Source organism: Mobula hypostoma, chromosome 8 (genome assembly GCF_963921235.1).
Source record: "Mobula hypostoma chromosome 8, sMobHyp1.1, whole genome shotgun sequence".
Taxonomy (NCBI): Eukaryota; Metazoa; Chordata; class Chondrichthyes; order Myliobatiformes; family Myliobatidae; genus Mobula; species Mobula hypostoma.
The window spans coordinates 96,128,308-96,155,253 of NC_086104.1; the positions used below are offsets into that span (position 1 = coordinate 96,128,308).

Sequence of the window (26,946 nt, forward strand, 5' to 3'; positions counted from 1 at the left end):
TAAGGTGCATGGATACGTGAGAAGATATGCCTATTTGGTTTACCCAGTGTGAAGGCAGTGGGAGCTCCTGTGTGATATGGGTCTCTCCCAATCCTCTACTTTCAGAAACACAAGAGATTCTGCAGATGCTGGAAATCTTGGGCAGCACACGCAAAATTCTGGAGGAACTCAACAAATCAAGCAGCATCTATGGGGAGGAGTAAGCAGTCAAGGGTTTGGGCTGAGACTCTTCAACATGACTCCATCAGTTTGACAGCATCCAGCTACCCCCCCAACCAATTCCCCCACCTTTGCCCCACAGCTAGCCATCCCAGCAGCTAAGCATGGCAGAAGGCAATTGGAAGCCAGACCTTCACAGTAAGAGCCAATCATGGGCATCCACCCCTGCCAGCCACAAGTGGGAAGGCACTTTATCATAGCAGGCTTCAGCAAAGCCAAGCTGAACAGTGCTCACCGACAGAAGAAACAGATGCTGCGGATGTAACAGTCTGTTGTCTTTGCTCATTCAATAAGATCCAATAACACCCAGAGTATTAAGGGCCTGTATGTGGAGGAATTTGTGAAATATTTCCAGGAAACTTTCCAGAATCAATATATAGAGGGCTGTATTGGGAGGGTGCAATGATAGGCCTCCTCTTAAGGAACAAGGCAGAGCAAGTAAGTGGCCGCCAGGGAGCACTTTGGCTCTCATAACTGTAATTCAACTAGTTTTATGATAGTGATGGGAAAAGGTAGGACTGGTCCACTGGTTAGGGTCCTAAAATGGAACAGGGTTAATTTTGAGGGATCGAGCAATTGACTATAGGGTGAGCTTGTTTGAAAGGGAAGGAACAAAGGGCAATTGGGAGGCTTTCACAAATGCGAGTGTTCAGGAGCTGCATGTTCCTGTTAGGCTGCAGGGCGAACTGGGCAAGTTTAGGGAATCCTGGCTGATGGGAGATATTGAGGTTCTGGTCAAAAAAAGGAAGCAAGCAAACATTGGGTTCAGGAGGTCAGGACTGAGTTGATGACTACAGTAAGATTAAGAGTATTCTTGAGGGAAATCAGGAGGGCAAAGAAAGGGTATGAGCTGGATCTGGCAGGTAAGGTTATGGGAAATCCCAAAAGGTTCTACGGCTATATTAAGAGTAAAAGAGAAATCGATGTTCATGCCATCAGGTTTTCTTGAACATCCGGTAATGCTTTCCCCCCTTTACCATTCCCCATCTCCTTTTCCCTCTTCCACCTTATCTCCTTGCCAGCCCATCGCCACTCTCTGATGCTTCTCCCCCTTTTCTTTCTTCCATGGCCTTCTGTCCTCTCCTATCAGATTCCCACTTCTCCAGCCCTGTATCTCTTTCACCAGATCTTTCCTTCACCTCCCCCCTCCCAGTTTCACCCTGTGTTTCTCTCTCCACTCCCCCCACCTGTTAAATCTACTCATCCTTTTTTCTCCTGCCGAAGGGACTCGGTCCAAAGCGTCAACTGCACTTTTTTTCCATAGATGTTGCCTGGCCTGCTGAGTTCCTCCAGCATCTTGTGAGTGTTGCTTGGATTTCTTGCATCAGCAAATTTTCTCTTGTTTATCTGTAGAAAAGAGTACAGTCGATGTTTCGGGCCAAAACATCAACTCTATAAGATCAATGATGACTTGCTCTTTTGATAAATCTCTTAAAGATTCCTTTGCAGATAAAACACTTGCAGAATTGAACCTTTCCGACAGTGCACCTGATCCACATGCTACTACATTTGAGAAGTTATATACTCAGTGGCCACTTCACTAGGTACCTCCTGTACCTAATAAAGTGGCCACTGAGTCTTTCTTCGTGAATCTTCTGCTGCTGTAGCCCATCCACTTCAAGTTTCAACATGTTGTGTGTTCAGAGATGCTCTTCTGCACGCCACTGTTGTAATACATGGTTATTTGGGTTACTGTCACCCTCCTGTTGGCTTGAACCAGTCTGGCTATTCAGCCCTGACCTCTCTCACGAACAAGGCATTTTTGCCTGCCAATCTGCTGCTTGCTGTATTCTTTTATTGCACCATTCTCTGTAAACTCTAGAGATGTGCATGAAATCAGCAGTTTCTGAGGTACTGTTGCCACCCTGTCTGGCACCAACTATCATTCCATGGTCAAAGCCAGTCAGATCACATTTCTTACCCATTCTGATGTTTGGTCTGAACAACTACTGACAATGACTATGTCTGCATATTTTTATGCATTAAGTTGCTGCCATGTGATTGGCTGATTAGATACTTGCATTAACGAGCAGGTGTATAGGTGTACCTAATAAAGTGGCAACTGAGTGTATTTGCATCAGTGGCAAAACAAGTCAAGACAAGGACTGCAAGCTCCCTCCAGGTCACGTGCATTGTGTGTAATGTTCTTGGCCATTTCAACAACTATAGTCTGATTAAATGGTTGAAGGGAACTGGCGCCATCATGGGCTGATGCCAACTGAGAGAGAATGGCTGCAGTTGTGTGTGTGGTCAATTGACTCCACACAGCTGGATGTGACATTGTTGTTCTGAAAAATTGATAAGGGATCCCTTCCAATTATCCCTGTGCAGTGACACAATGCTTCATGTGAGTTTCCTTCTCAAATTTATCGCCTTTCTTCTCTGACAAGCTCTCTTCAGTACACTGCACAGAGGTGAAGAACAAGAACAAGAGAAGAATCAGCCATTTCAACTTCTCATATCTGTCCAATTATTCATTAAAATCATAGTTGATCATTAGCCTCAGCCCTATTTTCCTGATCACAATCTCCCTACACTCTGAATCCCTTCACAAAGTCAGATCTATCAGTCTTTGCCTTGACTGTGTCAGGGCAGCATGGTACCCTAGAGGTTAGCACAGCACTGTACAACACCAGCTGTAAGATTCCTGTCACTGTCTGTAAGGGATTTATACATTCTCCCCATGACTTGTGGATTTCCTCCAAGTGCTCTGGTTTCCTCCCACATTCCAATGATGTATAGGTTAGGGTTAATAAGTTGGCGCCAGGTGTGGGCTACCCCTAGCACAATCCTCCCTTATCTGATTTGATACAGACAACATGCTTCACTGTATGTTGCAACATACAAAGTACATATATGTCACCATATACAACCCTGAGATTCATTTTCCGCGGGCATTCTCAATAAATCCATAATAGAATAATTACCAGAATAGAATCAATGAAAGACCGCACAAATTTGAGCATTCAACCAGTGTGCAAACCACAACAAAATGTGTAAATAGAAAATAAATAAATAATAATAGTGAATAAATAAGCCATAAATATCAAGAACATGAGATGAAGAGTCCTTAAAAGTGAGTCTTTAGGTTGTGGACCATTTCAGTGACGGGCCAGTGACAAATAAAGCTAATCTCATTAAAGCTCTTTTTTTTTTAACTTATTCAGTGACTGAGGCTCCATAACCCATCAGGATAGAAAATTCCAAGGATTTGCTACCCTCTGAACAATTCCTCCCCTCTCAATCCTGACCCCTTATTTTGATTCTGCGACCCTTAATTCTGGATATCCCTGCCAGGGAAACATTTGCTCCACATCTACCCTACCAATGCATACAAGGATCTGTATGTTTCAATGTATTTATCTCTCACTCTTCCAAATTCTGCTTAACTTCATTTTCCAGCATGGACCTAATAGTGACGTTGCTTTCAGTGGATCTACCCTGGGCCAAACATATTAGTGCAATTTCTACAGAGGTACTGTGGAAGCATCATAACTGGTTGCCTCAGAGTCTAATCTGGAGGGGCCAACGCACAGAATTGGAAAAAGTTGCAGAGGGCTGTAAACTCAGCTAGCTCCACTGTGGGTACTAGCCTCCCCACAATCAAGAACATCTTCAAAAAGCAATGCTTCAAGAAAGTGACATCCATCATTAAGGACTCACATCACCTTTATTATGCTCCTTTATCATTACTATTTCGGGGGAGGAGGTACGAGAACCTGAAGACACACACTCAAAGTTTCAGGAACAGCTTCTTCCCTCCCCACCACCATCAGATTTCTGAATGGACAATGAACCGTCACAATTACTCTGCTCCCTTTTTGCACTACTCTTATTTAATTTTTTAAAGTATATATTTCTGATTACAATTTATAGCGTAATCAGATCTTGCACTATACCGTTGCTGCAAAGCAACAATGTCAGTGATACACATCAAAGTTGCTGGTGAACGCAGCAGGCCAGGCAGCATCTCTAGGAAGAGGTGCAGTCGATGTTTCAGGCCGAGACCCTTCGTCAGGACTAACTGAAGGAAGAGTGAGTAAGGGATTTGAAAGTTGGAGGGGGAGGGGGAGATCCAAAATGATAGGAGAAGACAGGAGGGGGAGGGATGGAGCCAAGAGCTGGACAGGTGATAGGCAAAAGGGATACGAGAGGATCATGGGACAGGAGGTCTGGGAAGAAAGACAAGGTGGGGGGGGGACCCAGAGGATGTCAGTGATAATAAACCTGATTCTGACTGTGTCTCGAGTGGCTGGTGCATGGTTAGCTGTCTGTAGCCACAGGAAGGGATAGTACTCCTTAGAGCGGTCTGGTACCAACATTATATGTGGATTTCCTAAACATGAATCTTCCTGGATACCTGCTATTGACCATGAGAGAAATATCTTGAAGACTGAGTAATGTGTTCGGTGTTCTAGATGGGAGCCCGAGCCCTGTTTGAATGCAGTCTGTCACTTCAGGAACTGGGCCTTCAGAACCCAGAGCTCCAGTGTACACAATTCACACAGCAACCAAAAGCAGGCTCACTGTTGAGAAAAAGTCGAGGAGATCACACAGCACTGAACCAGGCTCTGCAGCCCACTGTGTTTGTACCAACACCAAGTACCTATCTCTACTCATCCAAATTCCTAGCACCTGGCTGATAGACCTATATGCTTTGGCCTTTCAAGTGCACATGTAAATATTTAGAAGGGAAGTTCAGGGTGAGATTAAAGATTAATTTTATGTATTACATGTACTAAGAATGACATGGATCTCTGCTTGGCTGCATGGCTGGAATGCTGGCCAAAGATAGTCATATAGGACTGACTTGACCATGAAGACGTTGTTTCTCAAAGTGATGGAGATAAGACTGTGGGATAAGACTTTAGGTTGACCTACAGCAGCCAACCCCACCATCCCCCTTAGTATCTTCAGCCTTTCTTTTGTTGCCTCACACTCAAAAGCTGCAGCTAGGGATACCAGCAGTGACAGAACCACTGCAAGGACTTCCCAAGAGCTGAAATGGTGGAGGGCTCAATAGAAGTTGGAGATGAACAGCAGTTGTCAAATACACATTATGTCTCCAGAGAGCTCTGTGTTAGACAACGAAAGGTAGCACATGTAATGTGAGTGACCCAGCAAATGGTAACTGTAACTGTAATCAAAGTAGCTTAGGAATAATATGACTCTAAAATAATATTGGATGAGGAATGGCATAATTAGATGAGCATCTATTGCAGAAAACACATCATTGCTGCAAAGTGAAATCCCAATGGATCAAACTTTCAGAGTGGCAAGATTCAAATGAAACACAACAATGTTATACCACAGGAATAATTCAACTGCACGTGCACAGCTACTTTTCAGATGTCAATTCTCAATCTTGCTAGAAGAGTTACTGAGAAACTCTGGCGTCACTTTTCCTAGTTGGCTACCCTCAGTCTGAGCCACAAAGTGAGGACTAAAGTGGGCGATGACAACAGCTGAGGGCCATTCCACGTTAGTGTAAAGTCCAAGCTGATCTGAAAGAATGAAGGAATAATAAATACAGCACCAATTTTAGGGGAAAAAATTGGGCCACCAAGCAATAAATAAAATTTAATTGTACAATTAAAATTAAGTAACATGTAATTGCAATTTTAATTGCATGGAAAAACAAATAAATTTAAATGCTGCAATAAAAATTATTTACCTTCATAACCTCTAATGACATGATTTAAGTCTTATCAAATTCAAATCTCTCTATGGGGTTGCCCTGATCTATCAAGTCCTTCCAATCCCATTTGTACACACAAATTTCTACATGGTCCGATTCAAGATTCTTGTCCTTTTCCTATGATGTGCTTTATTGATGAATGTATAAGATTTCTGTCAAGTAGTTTGGTTATACTTGCTGCTAACCTTCCATAGAAATCATATTTTTCTCTGGATAGGATTAAGGAAAGGAACAGTGTACTTCAAAGCAGGAGATAGAGGGAGAGAGAGGAAGAGACAGAGAATAGGCAAGGAAATGAGATGGGGAAGAACTGCAGAGTGGGCAAGAGAGAGAAAGAGAAAACAGGACAGAAGTGGGGACGGATTTTGGGAGAGGGGTGGAAAATATGTTGAGAAAGGAAATAGGCAATAGGGAGAGGGAAATGAAGAATGAGAGAGGGGAGATAAGTTAAGAATGGGTAAATGAAAAAAGATATCAAGTTGGTATATTATTCTCACATGTATCAAGGTACAGTGAGTAACTTGTCTTGCATACCATCCATACAGATCAATTCATTACAATGGTGTATTGAGGTAATACAAGTAAAAATGACAGAGTGTAGAATGAAGTGTTACAGAGAAAGGACAGTGCAAGGTTAAATGAGGTAGATTGTGAGGTTGAGTCCTTCTTATCATAGTAGAAAAACATTCAATAGTCTTACAACAATATTGCTGTTGGAAGCTGTCCTTGATCATGGTAGTATATGCTTTCAGGCTTTTATACCTTCTGCCCAATGGGAGAGGGGAGAAGAAAGAATGTGCAGAATGGTAATTCGTTACGCTGGATGCATTACTGAGGCAGCAAAAAGAGTAAACAGATTCCATGAAGGGGAGGCTGGCTTCCATAATGCACCAGGTCTTTTGCTTTATTAACATTGAGGGAAAGGCTATCGTATCATGTCAGTAGGTTCTCTTTCTCCCTTCTGTATACTAACTCAGCACTATTTGAGATGCAGCTCACTATGGTGGTATCAACTGCAAAACTGTAGATGGCACTTATAGATGCAAGCTTATAAATGGAGGTAGGAATGCAGAGCAAGAGATAAATGGCATTACATTTCCACAAATTCCATTTTCTTGGGGTTCTATTCCCTCCCCCCTTCTCTTTTCACTGACACCAGGAAGTGGCACCGTAGTCTAGCAGCATATGGGGCAGGTTGGTCCATGGTCCAATTCTGAGCATGGGGGCTCCATGTTCTAACGGCACAACTGCACAATGCAGCAGAGTACTGGAGGATTTATGGCCCATGCTCTTGACATTCATACTCTCAGAATCAAATACATGGCTGTGTGTCCGTTTCGCACCTTTGAACTCGACTTCAAGAGCTTTACAGTTACTGTGTTAGATTGAAGTACTAAACAACTAACATGTTTTGATTTACTTCTGTGTTAATGGCACAGAATTGACAACACTAAAAATCTAGTTTATTTTAATTTAATAGAGATAAGCACACGGGGATACATTTTGATAGGGAGAATAAGGAGAAGCAAAGTAGACTATATGACACAGCTCCATAAGCACAGGGTCATGGCATTTTTGTACTTAAAACACTTGAAAGTGACACAATGTGGTTGAAATAACAGTTTTACTTTATTTATTTAGAAATACAGTACTGTAACAAGCCATTCTGGCTCAATGAGGCTGTGTCCTTCAATTATAACCATGTGAATAATTCACCTATGAATAAATCCATCTTTGGATTATGGGAAGAAACCAGAGGAATCAGAGGAAACGAATGCGGTCATGGGGAGGATGCACAGATTCCTTATAAACGGCAGCAGGAGGGGAATTGAACCTGGGTCTCTGGTACTGTACTAGTCAAGGGAACATGCACCAGTCCTCATCGGGGGGTCAGCAGTGGAAAAGGTATGCAATTTCAAGTTTCTGGGTGTCAACGTCTTTGAAGATCTCTCCTGGGCGTAACATACTGATACAATTACAAATAAGGTATGTCAGCAGCTATATAACATTAGGAGTTTGAGGAGATTTGGTATGCTACAAAAATTCTAGTACATTTCTCTAGATATGCTGTGGAGAGCATTCAAACAAGTTGCAACACTGTCCAGTATAGAGGGGCCACTGCCCAAGATTGTTAAAAGCTGCAGAGGATTGTAAACTTAGCCGGCACCCCAGCATTAGTTTCATCAGCATCGAGGATATCTTCAAAAAGTGATGCCTCAAAAAGACAGCATCCATCTTTGAGGACCCCCATCACCCAGGACATGCCCTCTTCTCATTGCTACCATCAGAGAGGTGACAGAGGAACCTGAAGACACACACTCAACATTTAAGGAACAGCTTCTTCCCCTCTGCCATCAGATTTTTGAAAGGACCATGAACCAACCCACAAACACTACCTCACTGTATTGCTCTCTTTTTGACTGACTTAATTTTATATATTCTGTATATATTTCTTATTGTAATTTATAGCATTTATGTATTGCACTGTACCAGTGGCGCAAAACCAATTTCACGATTTACAGTATGTCAGTTGTATTAAACCTGATTCTGCTTCTAATAGCGTTATTCTAACTGCTATCATGTTGCTTCCCCCCTCTTATAGTTAGTAAAGCTTAAGGATTTTGAGTTCACAAGAGGTCACAAAAGTAGGGTTATGTGGAACCGTAATAAAACACTAGCTGGGCTGACCACTGGAGTATTATATTTAATTGATTGCTAGTGTTTACGAGGAGATGAAAGTTCACAGGAAGTATGAACAAGATTCATTACAATGGTTCCAGGAATGAGGGATTTCATTTGCATGGTTGGACTGAAGAATTTGGTTTTCCTCCTTGAGTTTCAGAGATTTTATGGAAGTCAATAAGATGAAGTCTGGTTCAGGCAGGGGAAATACAGACAATATGTTTATGCTGCAGGATCATTCAAGGCTCAGGGAAAAAGCTACTGCTGTTAGTAAGGAAAATCTTTTTGATTTTAAATGTAGAGTATAGGATGTCCAGAATGGTGGCAGGTATAGAGCCAACGAGAGAAAGGGAATTAGATCAACAGGACAAAAAATAATTTGCAGGATTAAGTGGAAAGAGCAGGGGAAAAAGACTGAACAGGTACATTGACCACACATGGAAACATAGGACTGATTACTATTAGATTTTGCAGTAACATTTTTTACTACACACCAGGTAATGATTCTTTACACTAGTTTATCATTATTGACTGCAAAAAACTGCAGAAAGTTGTGAAAATAGCTCAGCACATTACGGAAATCAGCCTCCCCTCTATGGACCCTATATATCTAATTCTCACTGCCTTGGTAAAGCAGCCAGGAAAGTCAAAGACCCCACCTATTTCGGACATTCATTCTTCTCCCCCATCTCAACCCCCACTCATTGGGCAGAAGATATAAAAGCCTGAAAGCACAAACCACCAGGCTCAAGAACAGCTTGTACCCTATTATCAGACTATTCAATGATTCTGGAGTTTAATAAAACAAGATTCTTAACCTCCGCAATCTACTTCATTATATTCTTGCATCTTACCTGCCTTAGACTTTCTCTGCAGCTGTTGCACATTATTCTGCATTCTGTTATTATTTTACCTTGTACTATCTCAATGTACTGTGAAATAATTTGATCAGTATGCAAATCAAACTTTTCACTGTACCTCAGTACATATGAAAATAATACACCAATTCCAATATTTTTTAATTAAATGAGAAGAATCAAATTAACTGCTCATAACTAGCCACTCTTCCTCCTTTACTCTTACTGTACTGTATATTCCTTTAATGCTTAATTACCTCAGGCTATGAAAGTTCTGAAACACTACAATCAAATTTCTCAACCCATTCCACCTCATGACATTTTTTTCCTAACAATGAACTCATAAAGCAAAATGTTTAAGGGAGGAAGAGATCCAAAACTCAATAAAAATTAAGTCACATCATCAATGGAAATGATGTCATAATTATCACTGGAGATGACATTGCAGGGACTTAAAGAATCATGTGTGAGGTAATTGTAAAACTGTGTAGCCTAAACCACTTTTACATGCAGTGATTATTGTTAAGAAACTGCTACTCTTGTAGCCCTTTCACTTTTACTTGAAGGGTTTGGGTACCAAGAATTGTTAGAAAAGAAATTGCTGTGAAAATAATGAAGTAGGAAAGCATACAAGAAGACTGAAAAAGATATTTGTCCCCATTGAAATGATGGGGGACTTCCTTCCCAAAATTCAGTGATTTCAATGTCATTACACAGAGGGTGCTGAACAACAGGTCAAGGATTAAGGAAATTATACCATGTTACTACTATATAGTCATTCACCTTGGGGTTAGTCTGAAAAACTATGTAATATTTTTAATCATTGTTCTTATTCTTGTTTTAGAAAATGACGCAAAAGCAGTTAAACAAACTTAGTCCAGAGTTAGTAGTTTGATATTATAACATTTATTAAAATAATGCAGGGTTAATAGAAATCGCAAAGAATCAGTAAAATCAAAGGCAAGCATTCTTTTTTTTTGAAAAAGAAAGAATCTAATTGTCTAATTAAGCCATCAAGTTGCTAACATAAAGCCAGAGAAGGGGAATACTTTCAATAATAAACTACTACAAAAACCATTGGTATTTATCAGTTATCAAAATGGTGGGATTTTTATAATTTGTTTTCAATTTATCAGGAAAAAAAATTCTTGAATGCTATATATAACATACAAAAACAATGTTTAGAAAAATACATTATAAATTGTAACAATGGCTGTAAATACATTATCTTACAAGTCTTTAGGCAATTGTTAGTTATGGTACAGACACAACATGAATCTATTTCTTGCTCTGCAGATAACTGGCTCATACCTGTTAACTATATGCTACAAGCGACACTCCCATCACTCCGTAGAATTACATAACACTGCCAGGAAAGGGAAGCACACTGGTTCTTTTTAAACTACTTTTGAATATATATGAAGATAAAATCCCCAAATTATGGTAATACTGAAGTTAAGGGTACACACAGATATTTGAAATTGTCAGACTTCTTTGGAAACTACATTCAATGATTTGCAGAAATGCATTAGTTATGTTTTTGACATTTAACCTTTCCTTGCCCATTGGCATCACAAGCCCACTTATCCAGAGTTCACAGGGAAAATAAAATTTCACTCTAATTTTTGATTCCTCAACTTCCATGTGACTATCACGACTGTCACTTGAGTGTCGCAAGTTCAGCTCAAACAAAAATGTTAAAAATGGTACAAGAATGAAAACTGGGTAAGTTTGAAGAAGCAAGGTATCAGGAAGACGAGAGGTGGCACAACATTTAAAGCTGGCTGGACAGTTTAATTCTTGTTGCATAGTAAATCATTATGTTCCCCCCTTCTCCCCATTCTAACCCACCCCTCCCAAAAATATGAAGTCAAGAATGAGTGATTTGACCATGCAAATGTTTATAGCAACCCTTACATGTTTCTCTCTTCAACTGATAAAAAGGCAGGATGTTCCTTTAGTTAAAGAGGATCTCTCAGTGGACATAAATGAGCCATCAATTTAATTATAGGACATATACTGTGGCAGAGAATTCCTCTGCTTATGAGTCTACTGGTCAGTTTGGGTCACAGTAAGGTCAATGCTAATAGAATAATCTTTACGTTACGTCAACAAGTAATCATATTCTGCTGGATTAGGGGATTGATTATCTTTGGAGAAGTATGCACTTGACGATGTCACCTAACTTTATTGAGAGCTGTGTTACTGTTTTTTTTGTTTAATATTACTTTAGCCAAGTTGTCCCTATTGATTTGCAATGTGTGGTATGAAGGTTGTCAACAAACAGTCACCAATATTGATGACTTAAGTCACAGAGAACGAGCTTCTGACCAAATGTACACCATTGAGTCACTGCAACTTCTCATGAGCTTTTGAAATCTCAGGAGTTGCAGCAGTGACTGGAGCAGTGATCAGGAAATGACTAAACATAAACTTTGGCTACAACTGTGCACCTCTGCAGCAAATTTGACTGTTTATTCTTTATCTCCTTTCTTTCTTGAGTTATCTGATGGATGCCAATAAAAGGCAAATTGCCTCTTTAAGACATGAAAATCTCAGGGAATGAGGGCTTTGGACAAAACACTATAAAGCTCGGGGAGTGTACAAGTAACTGTCACAGTCACAGTTATTGTGAGCTGTGGATTCAGTGATGTGGCACTTATCAGACACACAACTGCCAGCTCATTTTTATTCACAAGTGGATCCTTTCATATAAGTACTGGGCAGCTAAGTTTGCATGCATTTGAGACTTTGCATTCAGCAAGATGATTAATTATGAGACGCCAGACAAAATGACCATGAATAAAATAAGGCACTTCTTTCTGTAGACATTTTCCAATCTTTACAATTTAACAAAAAAAGGAGGAAAAAGGCTGTTTGGTCTCCTGTTTTGCTTTGTTCACAACTACCAGGAAATCATTTAGTGAAATAAAGGGTTTCTTTGTTCAGCTTCTATTTAATACTTGAAAGTATAAAAGACTACACTGTCAAAAATATATTTCTTCTTACCAGCACCCTTGTATAGTAAAAGTGTCTACTTTTTGTTCTTTTTGTAGTCTGTTCAATGCATTATGCATATCTACAATTTCAATACAGTAATATAGTAAAGAGGCAAGCATGGCTTTACATCCTTGAGAAAACAAATCCATACAAGGAAGAAAATTAAGATTCAACAATTCGCCCAGTATTGTGACACATAATGCATGGACCTTTTGCCAAAAGGCTCCTAAGTGTCCGATAGGTATTCTTCTCATAAACCATTACTAATTCAGTCTTCTTTACAACACCCTTTGGTTCTTGTTCAATGCTCTTTCTATGGTTTAGGAAAATGCTGAACTGGCAGGTCAAGGTCATGAAAAGTTTCAAATTGGCATCTGTGTCCTTGAAGAACACAAATGAATAGAACAAGAAATTGGCCAAATTTGGAACATTGAAGCTCATTCATAAAATATCCTCACCAATGACATCATTAACCAAAGGTTCATGCATGATGCATCATCACAACAAATTACATTCAGGAAACTTGTGACTTCGGCATGAGAAAAAATGTTCCTCAAACTCCCACAGTTACTGCCTTTGTTAATAGCTATTCATAGATATCCATCTTCTGTCTCCTAGGCCTTCTTACCGTTCATTAGGGAGGGTCACAAAATGATGATCATTGATGAACAGTTAGGGATGAATTGGACTTTATTGCTTTAGTATTATTCAGTGCAGGTTCTAGGACCTCACGATTCACCCAACCAGAATAACTGAGAGGCTGAGTGTGTGTGTGTGTGTGTGTGTGTATATATGTATGTATGTATGTATGTATGTCTGTCTGTGTGTTTGTTTGTTTGTTTTCATTGTTAGGCAGTAAGACGAACGGACAGTGCCTCAGCTCGCTGCACTGAAGACAGGCAAGCAAAGGCGATCACCAGTTAATTGATCAGCAGGCAGGCATGGTCAGGTCATCATTGGGTGAAGAGCTCAGAGGTCAGAAGGTCATAGGTTAGTTACCAGTGGCAGCTGGGTGGTTAGAAACAAAAAAAAGAGAAAAGAAAAAAAGATAGAGAAGAGATTAGTGTTGGCTGGTGAAAACTGGATGACAACATGAAAAGCTAACCACAACTAATAAACTAAGCACTGTAACTCTGATACACTGATTGGCAACTTTCGATAGAATGCATTCAATCATGGTGGCACTGGATCATGAATAAAAGCATGAGAAGGAGACCATTCCCACAATTTGTTAACTTGATAAGTAACTAATGACTAATGGTTAGTAGCAGTCAATGGAAGAGTTCAGGAAAATAGTGACCATACAAGAGAGTCAAGGAAAGATGTCTGGATCTGCACAGAAACATTGGGTATCTCTCAGTCAGTACAAAGTTATCTGTACCTGACTGCTATTAAGCATTAGTGTCCTTCTAAGTGCGAGCACAAAAGAAAGCAAATATTATTCAAGAATGCGATTAACTGGTTATTGATAAAGAAGACGTATTTAGAAATTGCACACAACAAATTTAACAAACTAAGGGGCAAAACCATGTAGTTCAATAAAATTTTATTGCCTTTCATTTTTTCTATTTACAACAATATGAAATCTTCGGCCTCAAAATACAAGCAATTCTAAATTATACGAATAGCAGTGTTGGCTACATCACGGGAACTTGGAAGAGGCCAATTAATTTACTTTTATCCAACGTATTCCAGTTGAGAGTACTATTGTACACTTATAGGACAGTCTTGTATAAAATGCATTTGCATGTAAACACAAAAGAAGTCCTGCCGTTTAAAAGTCTACATTTATAAAGCCCTAAAATATATCCAAAAATAGATGAATTTCTACTCAACACTATAATGCACATTTTAAACTACAAACAGCCCTCATTTATGAATTTCAATGCTAATACTCTGCAAATACAATAAAATCTGACAATTTCATATACATTCCTGCTTTATATTTTTATAGTTTTTTAAAGAAGCCACCTGTAATACTATTTTCTTTGCAAAAAAATTAAAATGGAGATGATTACAGTAAAACAAAAGTTCTCAAGTGGAAAATGATAAGTCAGAGTGTTCTGGAATCATTCTGTTTCTATTTTACTCTCTCTTGTTCACCCATTTCCCTCCACCCAACTTGGTCCACTTCAATGTAAAATAAGACTTTTGTTCAACAGCTTAAAATGTATCAAAGTTCTGAGGTTCCAAAATATTGTACTGTTGGTTGCAAGACTTAAACAGAGGAAATGAAATAAATTATTCAGTGCAAAGTCAAATTTGTGCCATTTTAGCAAGATAAGTCTGGTGTAATGCTTAATAACAGCATCCCTTTTGATGGCCCATATACAAGGCTGTACTTATTCTCCATGTTACAGTCATGATGACTCAAGTTTTAGACCTCATCTTCTACAGGATAAAAATGAATAGATCACAGGATTGAAGAACAGCTCATTTGCCCGTGTTAGTGGGTTTAAAAAAAAAGGAGTGCGTCACCCACCGAGAGCCAATGGAAGGCCAGGAGTTGGAACTGCATGGAATCGGACATAGATTCTGCACAATATCCAAATACATTAGCAGCTGAGATCATGGTGTAACAAAACATAATACTGTAATAACAGTTCTTTCAGTGTACCTGTTAAAATGAAGAAAGGACTGTGATGCCTGTATAAATATTTTACATTCAAAGACTCACGATTAGAAGTTTTTCTTCAAAAAATTCAGGATAAAATCCATTGCATTAGTGATTTAATATGTGTTGCCAAATATTTGTACAAGGCCACAATATGGTCAGGAAAAATGAAACATATGTTTACTTGTCTTCTAAAGCACACAGCCTATAAGGACCAACAAAATGGTTGTAATCTCTAATCAACCAATACACCTGCTCAAATCCTCTGCTCAGTCCCAGGCTTTCAACAGTACACACAGGTTCAATAACCGTGCAACACAATGTGGAGTTCATTCCAATTACTTCAGTCAGTCTATCTTATTATCTGTACCAAATACATTTCTGTAAAGTTAAACTGCAGAGTCATTTTCTTTGCAGTAAAGAATGATGCAGTGATAAACCCATCACCAAATCTAAATATTAGGTTAAAAGTAATAACATCTAAATCAACTGTGAAGTATTTTTTCTGTTGCAGAACAAATAATTAAGAGGCACGTAATCCTATGCAAAGGAAGGGAACCATCTATTTTAGCAACCCATATATTATTTTGAGTACAGAAATCCCTTAGACCCAGTTGGGAGACACTGGTTTTAAAAAAATCATGAATAAATTAAAGTCCAAATTTAATTATAGAAAACAATGTGATAATTTAGGCTCTCAATACACCATACAGACCTGAATGAGAACTTAATGGTATGGATGACAACAGACTTGCCTAGGAACCCTCTAGAGTTTTGATCATTTACAGAATTTACCTGAGCTCTTGGTGTCTTGGAAAATAATCTCCAGATTAAGTGCAAGAAAAACCCTCCATTACATAAAGTGGTGAATGCTACAGTATTATCCAAGCAATCTATCTAGATACCTTTTTTTCTGACACCAGGAGTTGTATCCTTACTCAGCTTTTGATTTCAACAATTACTACCCTGGGTCTTGTATAAAAGATGCTAATTATTCTCCATGCAGTCAAAACGTCAGTACCACCTCTCCCTGTCTCCTAGCCATGAATATGCACACCAGCTGGGATTTGTAGACCTAAAATACTGCAATACTGTAGACCTAAAATTTGTAGAATTTTCTATACCACGGTTCTTCCTTTCCCCTCTCTTCACAGTTTTTATATTCCCCACCCTCAACTCCACAATTAGACACAATCTCACTCAAAAACTTAAAGTGCGCTTAAAAGGTAGTACACTTCCCTACATAAAACTAATTGCCAAGTAATGAAAACTATTTGGATCAGAGAAACAAAATGTACATTGGACACTTGCTTACAGGGAGCAATTTTGTTTGTTATTGTCAGAAAAAAAGTAGATGAGTAAAAAGTGATATTTTACTTGTTTTGAATCTAACTTTTAATAAATGTTCATTAGACTTTTAATTCTTGCAAGTTTACATAGCTACTGGTTGAACGCAATGTCTTTGAAAATTCGTGGATTCATGGTGTATGTGAGCCTAAAATATTTTAATAATTTAGATTTTTTTCATTTACAGGTCTAAGGGCAATAATTACGGCAAGAGTTAGGCTGGGAAAATGAACATTGATTCCTGTTAAGACCTCTGAATACATTATGGGGACATAATCTCAAAATAACTACACAGATAAAATGTTGACCCAACTGTATTGGCATGAAGGGTCCAGTGCTGGTATAAAACGTGCATGCATGCCACAACAAGCATTGATAAGAATCAGGTACAACAGTGTATAAATTCATATTCATGTATTATATTCCTCTGAAGATTATAAAGGCACAATTCAAGAGTTTCTTCAAGGAAAAGGATTTGGTCCTTTCAAAAGCATTGTCTGAAAAGTCTTTTTGGATTTGGCTACTTTTAAAATATGCGAATGCATTTCCCCTCCCTCCCTCAATATTAAACATATTGGCAGTTACAACATATCTCTCAAAAGTTCATCAATCTTATCAGGCAGGAACAGGAACACTAATATTCTCTTTCTCCAGCCTTAAATTCCTTTCTGCATTCCCATTAGATGTGAGGAACTTAACTCAGAAGTTCTGGGAAAACTTTGCAACAAAAATCCGAAGAGTTGTTGGGCATAGTGGTATTTTGCTGAATAAAAATGGATATAACTGGTCCTCAGAAATTAGACCATTGGTCAACCCCAACTGATGTGATTTTGCAAAGCAGCACCCTTACAGTCAACAAGTTCAACAAAAAACAAGAACTCCAGAACTAAACTAACCTCGGTCAGCGGTCACAATCCTTTGGTAAGGATGGACCCGCATTTCGTGCCTTCGAACTTTAGTAGCCACTGCACCTAGTTAAATTACAACATTTCCAACACATGGTTAGAGGAATTTCCGAGGAAGTGATTGGTTAACATATTATTAGCATTTCAATGGCAGATCAAAGATGGATTTACTAGAAATTACAGCAAGATAGCAGTTAAAAAGTAGGTTAAGGCACAGCACCTTCATAAATCGAACTTTCAAGCAGAAATTACTTAATTGAGTACAACTGTGCATGTTAATATTGCATTCCATTTCAAAAGACATAGTCTTAACCCATTGCTGCTATCCACTTACTAAAATTCCCACTATATGAAATGAGATTACTCAGTTAGATCCAAGCACAATTAAATTTTACTAGTCATATAATCAGTGGAGTGCACCTTGCAGAGAAAAAGTTTTAATTCATAACACTGAATCAGTATTGACACCAGTTATTTTCTTAAAAATAAAATCTCTACAAATTTTTAAAAATTTGCAGCAATTGCTTGACCTAAAAAATGCATGCTTAACTCAGAAACCACTAGCTAAAAATTGCAATGATGTATAAAGTAAATACCCTATACCAAGCAGGCAAAGAAATACACAGTGTGTGGTTCTTCTGGGATAGACGTGCCAAAAATGATAGGAAGAGCACTAGGCCAGAATTATAACTAATTGACCCAACTGGCTTCCAAATGTCTTGTGTACATGTGTATGTGAGAGAGAGTGAGTGACATATACAACACTTACTCTTACGCGCTCCCCTCCCCCCTCTCACACACACACACACACACATACACACAATGCTAGCATTTCAATGACAGTCAGATTGGGTACATTTTGTCCATGGCTGCTGTGAAACTAAGCATTTGTTAAAGTTCAGATCTGATGAGGGTTCAGTGACATGTGTCCTTGAATTCTTAGCCTTTCGTTGGGAATGCCATACCTAAAGATAAAGAACGGAATTAGAATTAGTCAATGGTTCATTCTATTGCTTACTAAGAAAAATGACAGGCCATTGTCATAATGACCCTTTGAGTAGCAGATGAATTTTGCAGTTGTCCTAACACCGTAAAGTGATTTTATAATATCACTTAAGAATCAATTTCTGGAAATTGCACAAAAATTCATATATTAAAGGGAGCTTCAGACATTTCTGGGCTGGTATAATGCAAGACTTCAACACTTACTATTTAAGAGCATGTAGCTTTTGTAATTGTGCTGCAGTTCCAACCCATGGTTCAAATGAAACGTTATTCCCTCAAAACTGCTTTGTGACCTGCACAGTACTTTTAGCATTTTCTTATTCTATTTATCATTGGCTTGGCACAACATTGTGGGCTGAAGGACCTGTGATGTGCTGCAGATTTTCTATGTTATATGTTCTAATTTTAGATAAGCATGATAACACATGGACATTCACCAGTTTGTGAATAAGCTTACTGCATTTGGATCTTTACATGGCGGGCATTGCAGGGCTTCAGTTCTATTTGCAGTGTTTTAATGCAGCACATTGCACTAATGGATGCATGGCAATATATATAGTGCCTCGTAAGAGCAATCAGCCCGCAATCTTTTTTTACATAAGTAAGAATTACAACCAGGAAATTTTATCAGTTTAACTGAGAATTTTTATTTGTGAATCACATGCTCTTTTTTTCCACAATAGAGTCCAAAAACTGGGAAATATGTAAAGCATGAAAAACTAAAAATGAAAAGACTGAAATGCCAGCAGTTCAAAATATATTCTTCCCTTTGCTCAGTACTTAGTTGAACCACCTCTTGCAGCTATTACACCAGCAGTGTTTTTCTATTAGCTTTGCACAACTTGATGGCGCAAGATTTGCACACTCCTCCTTGCTAAATTGCTCAACCTGTAAACAACAGGAATTCTGCAGATGCTGGAAATTCAAGCAACACACATCAAAGTTGCTGGTGAACACAGCAGGCCAAGCAGCATCTATAGGAAGAGGCGCAGTCGACGTTTCAGGCCGAGACCCTTCGTCAGGACTAACTGAAGGAAGAGTGAGTAAGGGATTTGAAAGCTGGAGGGGGAGGGGGAGATGCAAAATGATAGGAGAAGACAGGAGGGGGAGGGATAGAGCCGAGAGCTGGACAGGTGATTGGCAAAAGGGGATACGAGAGGATCATGGGACAGGAGGTCCAGGAAGAAAGACGGGGGGGGGGTGACCCAGAGGATGGGCAAGAGGTATATTCAGAGGGACAGAGGGAGAAAAAGGAGAGTGAGAGAAAGAATGTGTGCATAAAAATGAGTAACAGATGGGGTACGAGGGGGAGGTGGGGCCTAGCGGAAGTTAGAGAAGTCAATGTTCATGCCATCAGGTTGGAGGCTACCCAGACGGAATATAAGGTGTTGTTCCTCCAACCTGAGTGTGGCTTCATCTTTACAGTAGAGAAGGCCGTGGATAGACATGTCAGAATGGGAATGGGATGTGGAATTAAAATGTGTGGCCACTGGGAGATCCTGCTTTCTCTGGCGGACAGAGCGTAGATGTTCAGCAAAGCGGTCTCCCAGTCTGCGTCGGGTCTCACCAATATATAAAAGGCCACATCGGGAGCACCGGACGCAGTATATCACCCCAGTCGACTCACAGGTGAAGTGATGCCTCACCTGGAAGGACTGTTTGGGGCCCTGAATGGTGGTAAGGGAGGAAGTGTAAGGGCATGTGTAGCACTTGTTCCGCTTACACGGATAAGTGTCAGGAGGGAGATCAGTGGGGAGGGATGGGGGGGATGAATGGACAAGGGAGTTGTGTAGGGAGCGATCCCTGCGGAATGCAGAGAGAGGGGGGAAGGGAAAGATGTGCTTAGTGGTGGGATCCCGTTGGAGGTGGCGGAAGTTACGGAGAATAATATGTTGGACCCGGAGGCTGGTGGGGTGGTAGGTGAGGACCAGGGGAACCCTATTCCTAGTGGGGTGGTGGGAGGATGGAGTGAGAGCAGATGTACGTGAAATGGGGGAGATGCGTTTAAGAGCAGAGTTGATAGTGGAGGAAGGGAAGCCTCTTTCTTTAAAAAATGAAGGTGCTCCCGATGTGGCCTTTTATATATTGGTGAGACCCGACGCAGACTGGGAGACCGCTTTGCTGAACATCTACGCTCTGTCCGCCAGAGAAAGCAGGATCTCCCAGTGGCCACACATTTTAATTCCACATCCCATTCCCATTCTGACATGTCTATCCACGGCCTCCTCTACTGTAAAGATGAAGCCACACTCAGGTTGGAGGAACAACACCTTATATTCCGTCTGGGTAGCCTCCAACCTGATGGCATGAACATTGACTTCTCTAACTTCCGCTAGGCCCCACCTCCCCCTCGTACCCCATCTGTTACTCATTTTTATGCACACATTCTTTCTCTCACTCTCCTTTTTCTCCCTCTGTCCCTCTGAATATACCTCTTGCCCATCCTCTGGGTCACCCCCCCTTGTCTTTCTTCCCGGACCTCCTGTCCCATGATCCTCTCGTATCCCCTTTCGCCTATCACCTGTCCAGCTCTCGGCTCTATCCCTCCCCGTCCTGTCTTCTCCTATCATTTTGCATCTCCCCCTCCCCCTCCAGCTTTCAAATCCCTTACTCACTCTTCCTTCAGTTAGTCCTGACGAAGGGTCTCGGCCTGAAACGTTGACTGCGCCTCTTCCTATAGATGCTGCTTGGCCTGCTGCGTTCACCAGCAACTTTGATGTGTGTTGCTCAACCTGTGCCAGGTTAGTTGGGGAGTGGTAGTGGACAGCAAACTTGCCAGAGATGTTCAATTGAGATGTTCAGGACTCCCACTGGGCCACTCAATGACATCAATTTTGTTCATTTGAAGCCGCTGTATGGTTCCTCTGGCAGTATGCTTTGGGTTGTTGTCCCACTGAAAGACGAACTTCCTCTCCAGTATAAGCTTTCTGGCAGAGGCTAGCAGATTTTTACCCAGGATTTCCCTGTATTTAGCAGCATTCGCCCTTCATCAGATTTCCATTAGACCAGATTTCCATTCAACACTGCTGAAAAGCATCCCTACCTCCACCATACTTTACAGTAGGGATGGTGTTACCTGGCTGATGCACAGTATTAGAGTTACGGCACATGTACCACTTAGTATTGAGACCAAAAAGTTTTCTCACCTGACCACAAGACCTTCTTCTATATCTTAATAGTATATTCTCAGTGACACATTGCAAAGTCTTTATGAGCAGCTCACTTAGAGTTACTGTTGGCGTCACAGTAGCCTCTCTTACAAGTGCCATTCTTCTCTGGAAAGCTCAGAGGGGTGGCCTGACCTAGGCAGTGTGGCTGTGGTTTCATATCTTTCCACTTTTTCACAATGGGCTGCAATCAGCTCCGAGGTACGTTCAGAGCCTCTGACATGGTCTTGCACCCTTCACCAGACTTTTGTTTCTCTATTGTCATTTCCCTGACTTCTCTTGAATGCTTTTTGTTTTCATTTTGGTTTGGTCTGTTGAAAATCTACCATACTGTTGGACCTTACAGAGAGAGGGCGTATTTAGTCTTATTAATTCACTGAAAACAGGTGATTCTCCAATTTTCTACATCAACAAACTGGGTGATTAGGTAAGGTAATTGCATCTGAGGAAAGTTAGTGTAGTAATTACAAAGGCAATGAATACTTTATCAGCCTCATAATTTTGTTTTTTAATTTCTAAATTGTTGGCAGGTTTTGGAATTTTTCATTTGATTTGACATGATGCACAGTGTTTCGTAGATTAACTCAAAAATCCTACAATATATTTTAATTTTAGAAAATGAGACAGTAAAATATGAAAATAGTTGTGGGGGCTGAATACTTTTTCAAGGCACTGTATATTCTTCAAGGTGTAAATATAAACATGCATATACCTATAGATTCTTTACGTACTACCTGGCTGTAATCCAATTAGGAATAAAACAGTTTCAAAGTACTGAATTGGAAACAGAATGACCTTTTTGGATAAATTTTTACTGCACTGCATACAGGAATTGCTGATGGGAAATATTATTTAAAATGCTGATTTGATGCTTTCTACAAACGTAATTAAAGTATTTAATAGTCCTTTCCCCTTTTAAAAAGGGGTTTTAATTTGATTAGCCCTTGATCAAGGACCTTGGGGTATGAGATAGGGCAAGTTTTGAAAATCACAGTAATAAACTGGATGGTAGGTTTTATCTCTATAAAATGTAATGTAAATGGAAAGTACTCTTATCTTATTGTGACCTTCATATCTTAAATCATTCCACATTCACTTACAGAGGTGAACAGAGGTTCAGAAGCCAAATATTACTTACATTTGTTCCATGTATATGTCCAATATGTCCATGTACAGTATATAGGACATACAGTATACATGATACAAATATAAAATATATACGGTGCAAATGGGGTTTTAGCAAGTTTTCTAAAGCATCAATGACCTCCACCATTAAATATATTTGTATGATTAAAGTTGGCTTGTTGGACTTGACATATGGTAAACCATTGGATCCCTTGCTGCCTGTGCCAAAGTTCAGCTCAATAATGTGACAAATGATGTGACAACAATCATATCAAAAAGGGTTGCTGGCAAGTTCTCTATCATTATCAGTATTGCCCCCTAGCATGCAAACAGGAGATACTGGTCCACACTTAAGCCCATTGTTCAATCACATCAGGTATAAAAAAAACTGGGTGCAATATTCTAGATACCATTTAACCATCAACCTATACAGTGTGAAAATAGTGTCATTTGATTTATACAGGAAGCTTATATGAAAATAACTTTTTCAACTTGCTCTGAGCTCTGTCACCAGTACTTCCCCTTGATGCCTGCTGTTATTCTGCCCTCAACGATTCTTGAACCTTTCACTTCTGTCAAGTAAGCTTAACTCTCCCTTAAATCCACAGCCCTTTCACTCCAACTACATACTCTGATTTAACCATGTTCTAAATCTGGGAAAAACAATTAGCAGTATTTTTTGCCCCACCCCAAAATATGCCCATATTTTTGACTGTTGCAGCTTCTTCACTGAGTTTGGGATAATGAAGGTGGATTTAGTCCTGATCTCTATGAGGGCAGATCTCAAAAGCCAGTTATCAGTTAGATCCACCCAATATAACTTCACATACAGTATTTAGTTGTCATTTATCTGAGTGTATTACTAGGAGCAAATTCCACTGCATGGGAGCAAGAAACAACCTCGAAGAACTCAGCAGGTTGAGGTGTGTGTTTGTGTGTGTGTGTGGGGGGGGGGTAGAAGGGTTGAGGGGAAGAAGAGCTGTTAATTTTTTGAATTGAAACCTTGTATCAGGACTGTCCAGCATCTGCACTCTTGTTTTTCCACTATTGTTGATATTATTGCTGTTGATAAAGTGCTGTGCATAACTTGACTGGTCTTTCAAGACACTGAGAAGTTTAAAAATAATTGATTTATTAAATTACAAGTTCAGCTGTTAAAGGAAGCAGCTGATTTCATACCAAAAGGCGACTATAACTTACAGGGGGTGGGAGGGGCTTCTTTCTTTAATTTGATGATCAAAACCTAAAATTATTGGTACATTTTGCAACAGAAAATGGTTTACGCAATAATAATTGCAAGTTGTGTTGCAGAAGTGCAGTCTATACTATACATATCTATGGTTCTATATGAAAATACATGAATCTTTTCTGTATCAAGAAACCATAGATTCAAAAGAATAAATGATAATAGGCCAGATCTTACTAATCTGGTGTAATGCCTCAGTTCATCACCTACAATCAGCCCATGCTGGTACTCATCAGGGCCAGATGTGGAGGACCCTTCTTGCGAGCTGAAGCAGCCCAGATTCTTGTGGTATGTGGTATGGATGTTGGCAGGGCTCCATCCATCCTAGAAACTACGCTGAAAGCTTTGACCACCAGTAAAGCTGCACGCTCAGTTTTGCTATAAATGTTGTGAGGGATTTTTAATAGCTTTTAGATATCTCAGACATTTAAAAACTTTTGAAATTGAAATAAATAGGGATTTTTCCCCCAAAATTCAACGTGCAATTACCAGAACACCACAAAAAAAACGACAAGTAATAAAACCTATTGAACACTAATAGTTAAAAATAAAACTTCCCTTCCACTCTACCACATGCATACAGGTCCCAGACTTGCTATAGGTTAAATGAATAAAACCTTGCAGTTCTGAGCACTAACCAACAAGATCTTTCCCAATATACACTATGTTCAAAAAGGGCATAAAATGTTGTTTAATATGCAGGCTAATTTTACTTTCACTCTTACTAGACATTAATGATAGTTCCATTGGAAGTGTTCATGACAGTATCCCTTCCTGCCTTTCAAGGCCCATACAATGTTGTCCTCATGATAGTATATATACACAGACATAGTAAACGTAGTGCTACCAATCCAGAGTTTGCCAAAAGTATTTCCCAATTGTTCATATTTTCATTGAATTATATTCCCTGGAATTCAATTTATGAGTCTGAGCTTGCACATTTAAAGTCGTATTTCTGGACTTAGAAATGATCAACAATTTTAGTTTTGTGCCCAATAGAGTAATCTCTAAAGCAAAAACCTGAAGCCTATGCACTTTCTGTGACAGGTTCTTCTTAGTGTATGCACTGAAAAACTTCTCAGCTAAATGCAAGTGTCAAGTTTAATTACATAGATGCTTTAAAAATTTCAAAGCAATTTTTCTCTGCCCTTTAATGCTGTCTCTGGTTCTTCTATCCCGGGTAATAAAGATTCATCTATAATTACAGTATATATTTAAAAGTATTACTTTATTTCCTTCTCTCAGAAGAATGCTGCTGCAATGGAAATAGTGCTTATCTACATTAATCACAGTCCACTCACATGGTAGGGTGAACATGTGAATGATCTGAGCTAAAATTCCTAGTAGAACTTAATGGAAATGGAAATTCATCACATTTCTGTACAATTTTCTTAATATTCTGTTTCTGTGGCTTCTTCAGATGGATGAATTGTTGCACATTTTACATAAACATGGATGCATGAATGTTATACATTAGACTGTAGTTTGTGGTTCTAAATACTACTCTTGTAAGCCAGAGTGGATAGATTTTTCAGTGATGTGGGTTACGATACAAAACCTTTATGTAGTGCAAGATGAAAAAGAAGATTCAGAAAGTAGAACAATACTAATGATTTAAATAGGCATTGGAGTAAATGCCCTCACTTTAAGTCAACTTTCCACAACAATGGCTGCCACATTCCATTTACTGGAATATATTATACCAAAATACCTAGAATAAATATTGCACAGCATCTGACTTAGGAAATATTTTCAAGGAAGACATCCCTTTCATAAGTCAAAGAATGCTGTAATACTCCAAAGTCGTTTGGTAAAAAGTGATCTCATCTATGGAAAACTCAGACTGAAACAAACAAAAAAAAAATCTTTAATTGGATTTACCATAGCCTGCTTTGGTACACGAGTTCTTTCTATGTTGCTCTAAATTAATTGTTGATTTTTAATATACTAGTAATTCGGCAATCGGTTCTATTTATTTTGTTAGAAAGGACATGAAACAGGATTTCAAAGATTATTATTAGCTCAGATACCAGAGGATCTGAAATAATTTTCACGGATAAGCACTCCAAAAATAATAAGCATATTTGGGGTGCCTTATCCTTTGATACAGTCAATAGATTTCTCTTGACATCATAAAAAAAGATATTGGTAGAGAAGAGTGTTGAAGTTCCTTGTCTCCACAAACAGAATTAAAGCATCTGATTAAATCAATAAGCTATTTTTTACTTTTGAAAAATGAATGCCTATGGTCAAAGTCACCTAGACAGAGTTGTGTGTAAAAAACAGTTAATGTCAGGAAAGCTGAAATCTCTACTGCTATAACCTTATTATTCTTACAGCTCTTTGTGATTTGTCTACATGCCTGCTGGGGTTGTGGGGTTCCTTCCAAAGGAGGTTAAGGCCCTTCTTCCCTCTTTTAGCTTGCAGATCACCCCTGGGCAAGGTATAGCACCTGCTTACCCCCTGTCAGGGTCACATGAAGCCATGGGAGCAGGTGGTGGATGATCGTATGAGCAGCTGGTGCAGATCACAAGTTTTGGCTATGTAATCACTGACACCAGGCAGACAATCTCTGACGAGTATTGGTAATGGCTGGGGTCACCAGACATGTAAAGACACTGCCCAGAAAGTGGCAATAACAAACCACTTATGTAGAAAAATTGCCAAGAACAATCATGGTCATAACAAACAAACATATGTATCTGCTAGGAGATCTGAAGTAAAGAGATCACACCCATTTTGTTCCTAAGTTACATACACAGAGCCTACTTTGCAGAGCCTTTTAAGATAATCTCCCTTATTACTGCAGGAATAAACTGCTTGTTCAATATCGCTACACCACCTCTTTTTCTACTCTCCCAGTCACATCATAGAATGATAAGTTGTCATACTTGCCTTCCTTTAACTATGTCATTGTGATAACAACACTGTGTAAAGTGCTAGTGAGTAGATGAGTGGTGAGATCTGGTGGGAGTTGATGGGAACATGGAAAGAAGAGGTTATAGAAAACATTACGGGGAGAATGAGAATTGATCAGCGAGCCAGCATGGATTTGATAAGCCAAAACTGCCACTTCATATG

At 39.4% G+C, this 26,946-nt stretch overlaps 1 protein-coding gene across 6 annotated transcripts in view; it reads right to left on the reverse strand.

Annotated features, from left to right (window-relative positions):
* Positions 1–3,410: 3,410 nt before the first annotated feature.
* Positions 3,411–26,946, reverse strand: part of LOC134350757 (KH domain-containing RNA-binding protein QKI) — a 559,128-nt gene continuing 535,592 nt past the window's right edge. The window contains exons 7-8 of one of the 6 annotated variants that reach the window (XM_063056413.1): positions 17,314–17,388; positions 3,411–5,723 (exon numbers count right to left, since the gene is read on the reverse strand). In XM_063056413.1, coding sequence (XP_062912483.1) covers positions 5,572–5,723; positions 17,314–17,388 — 227 coding nt within the window. In that variant the 3' untranslated portion in view covers positions 3,411–5,571. Of the gene's footprint in view, positions 5,724–11,303; positions 13,465–13,959; positions 18,288–26,946 lie in introns of those variants that run through there. The other 5 variants (XM_063056410.1, XM_063056409.1, XM_063056412.1 and 2 more) reach the window with 5 other exon arrangements.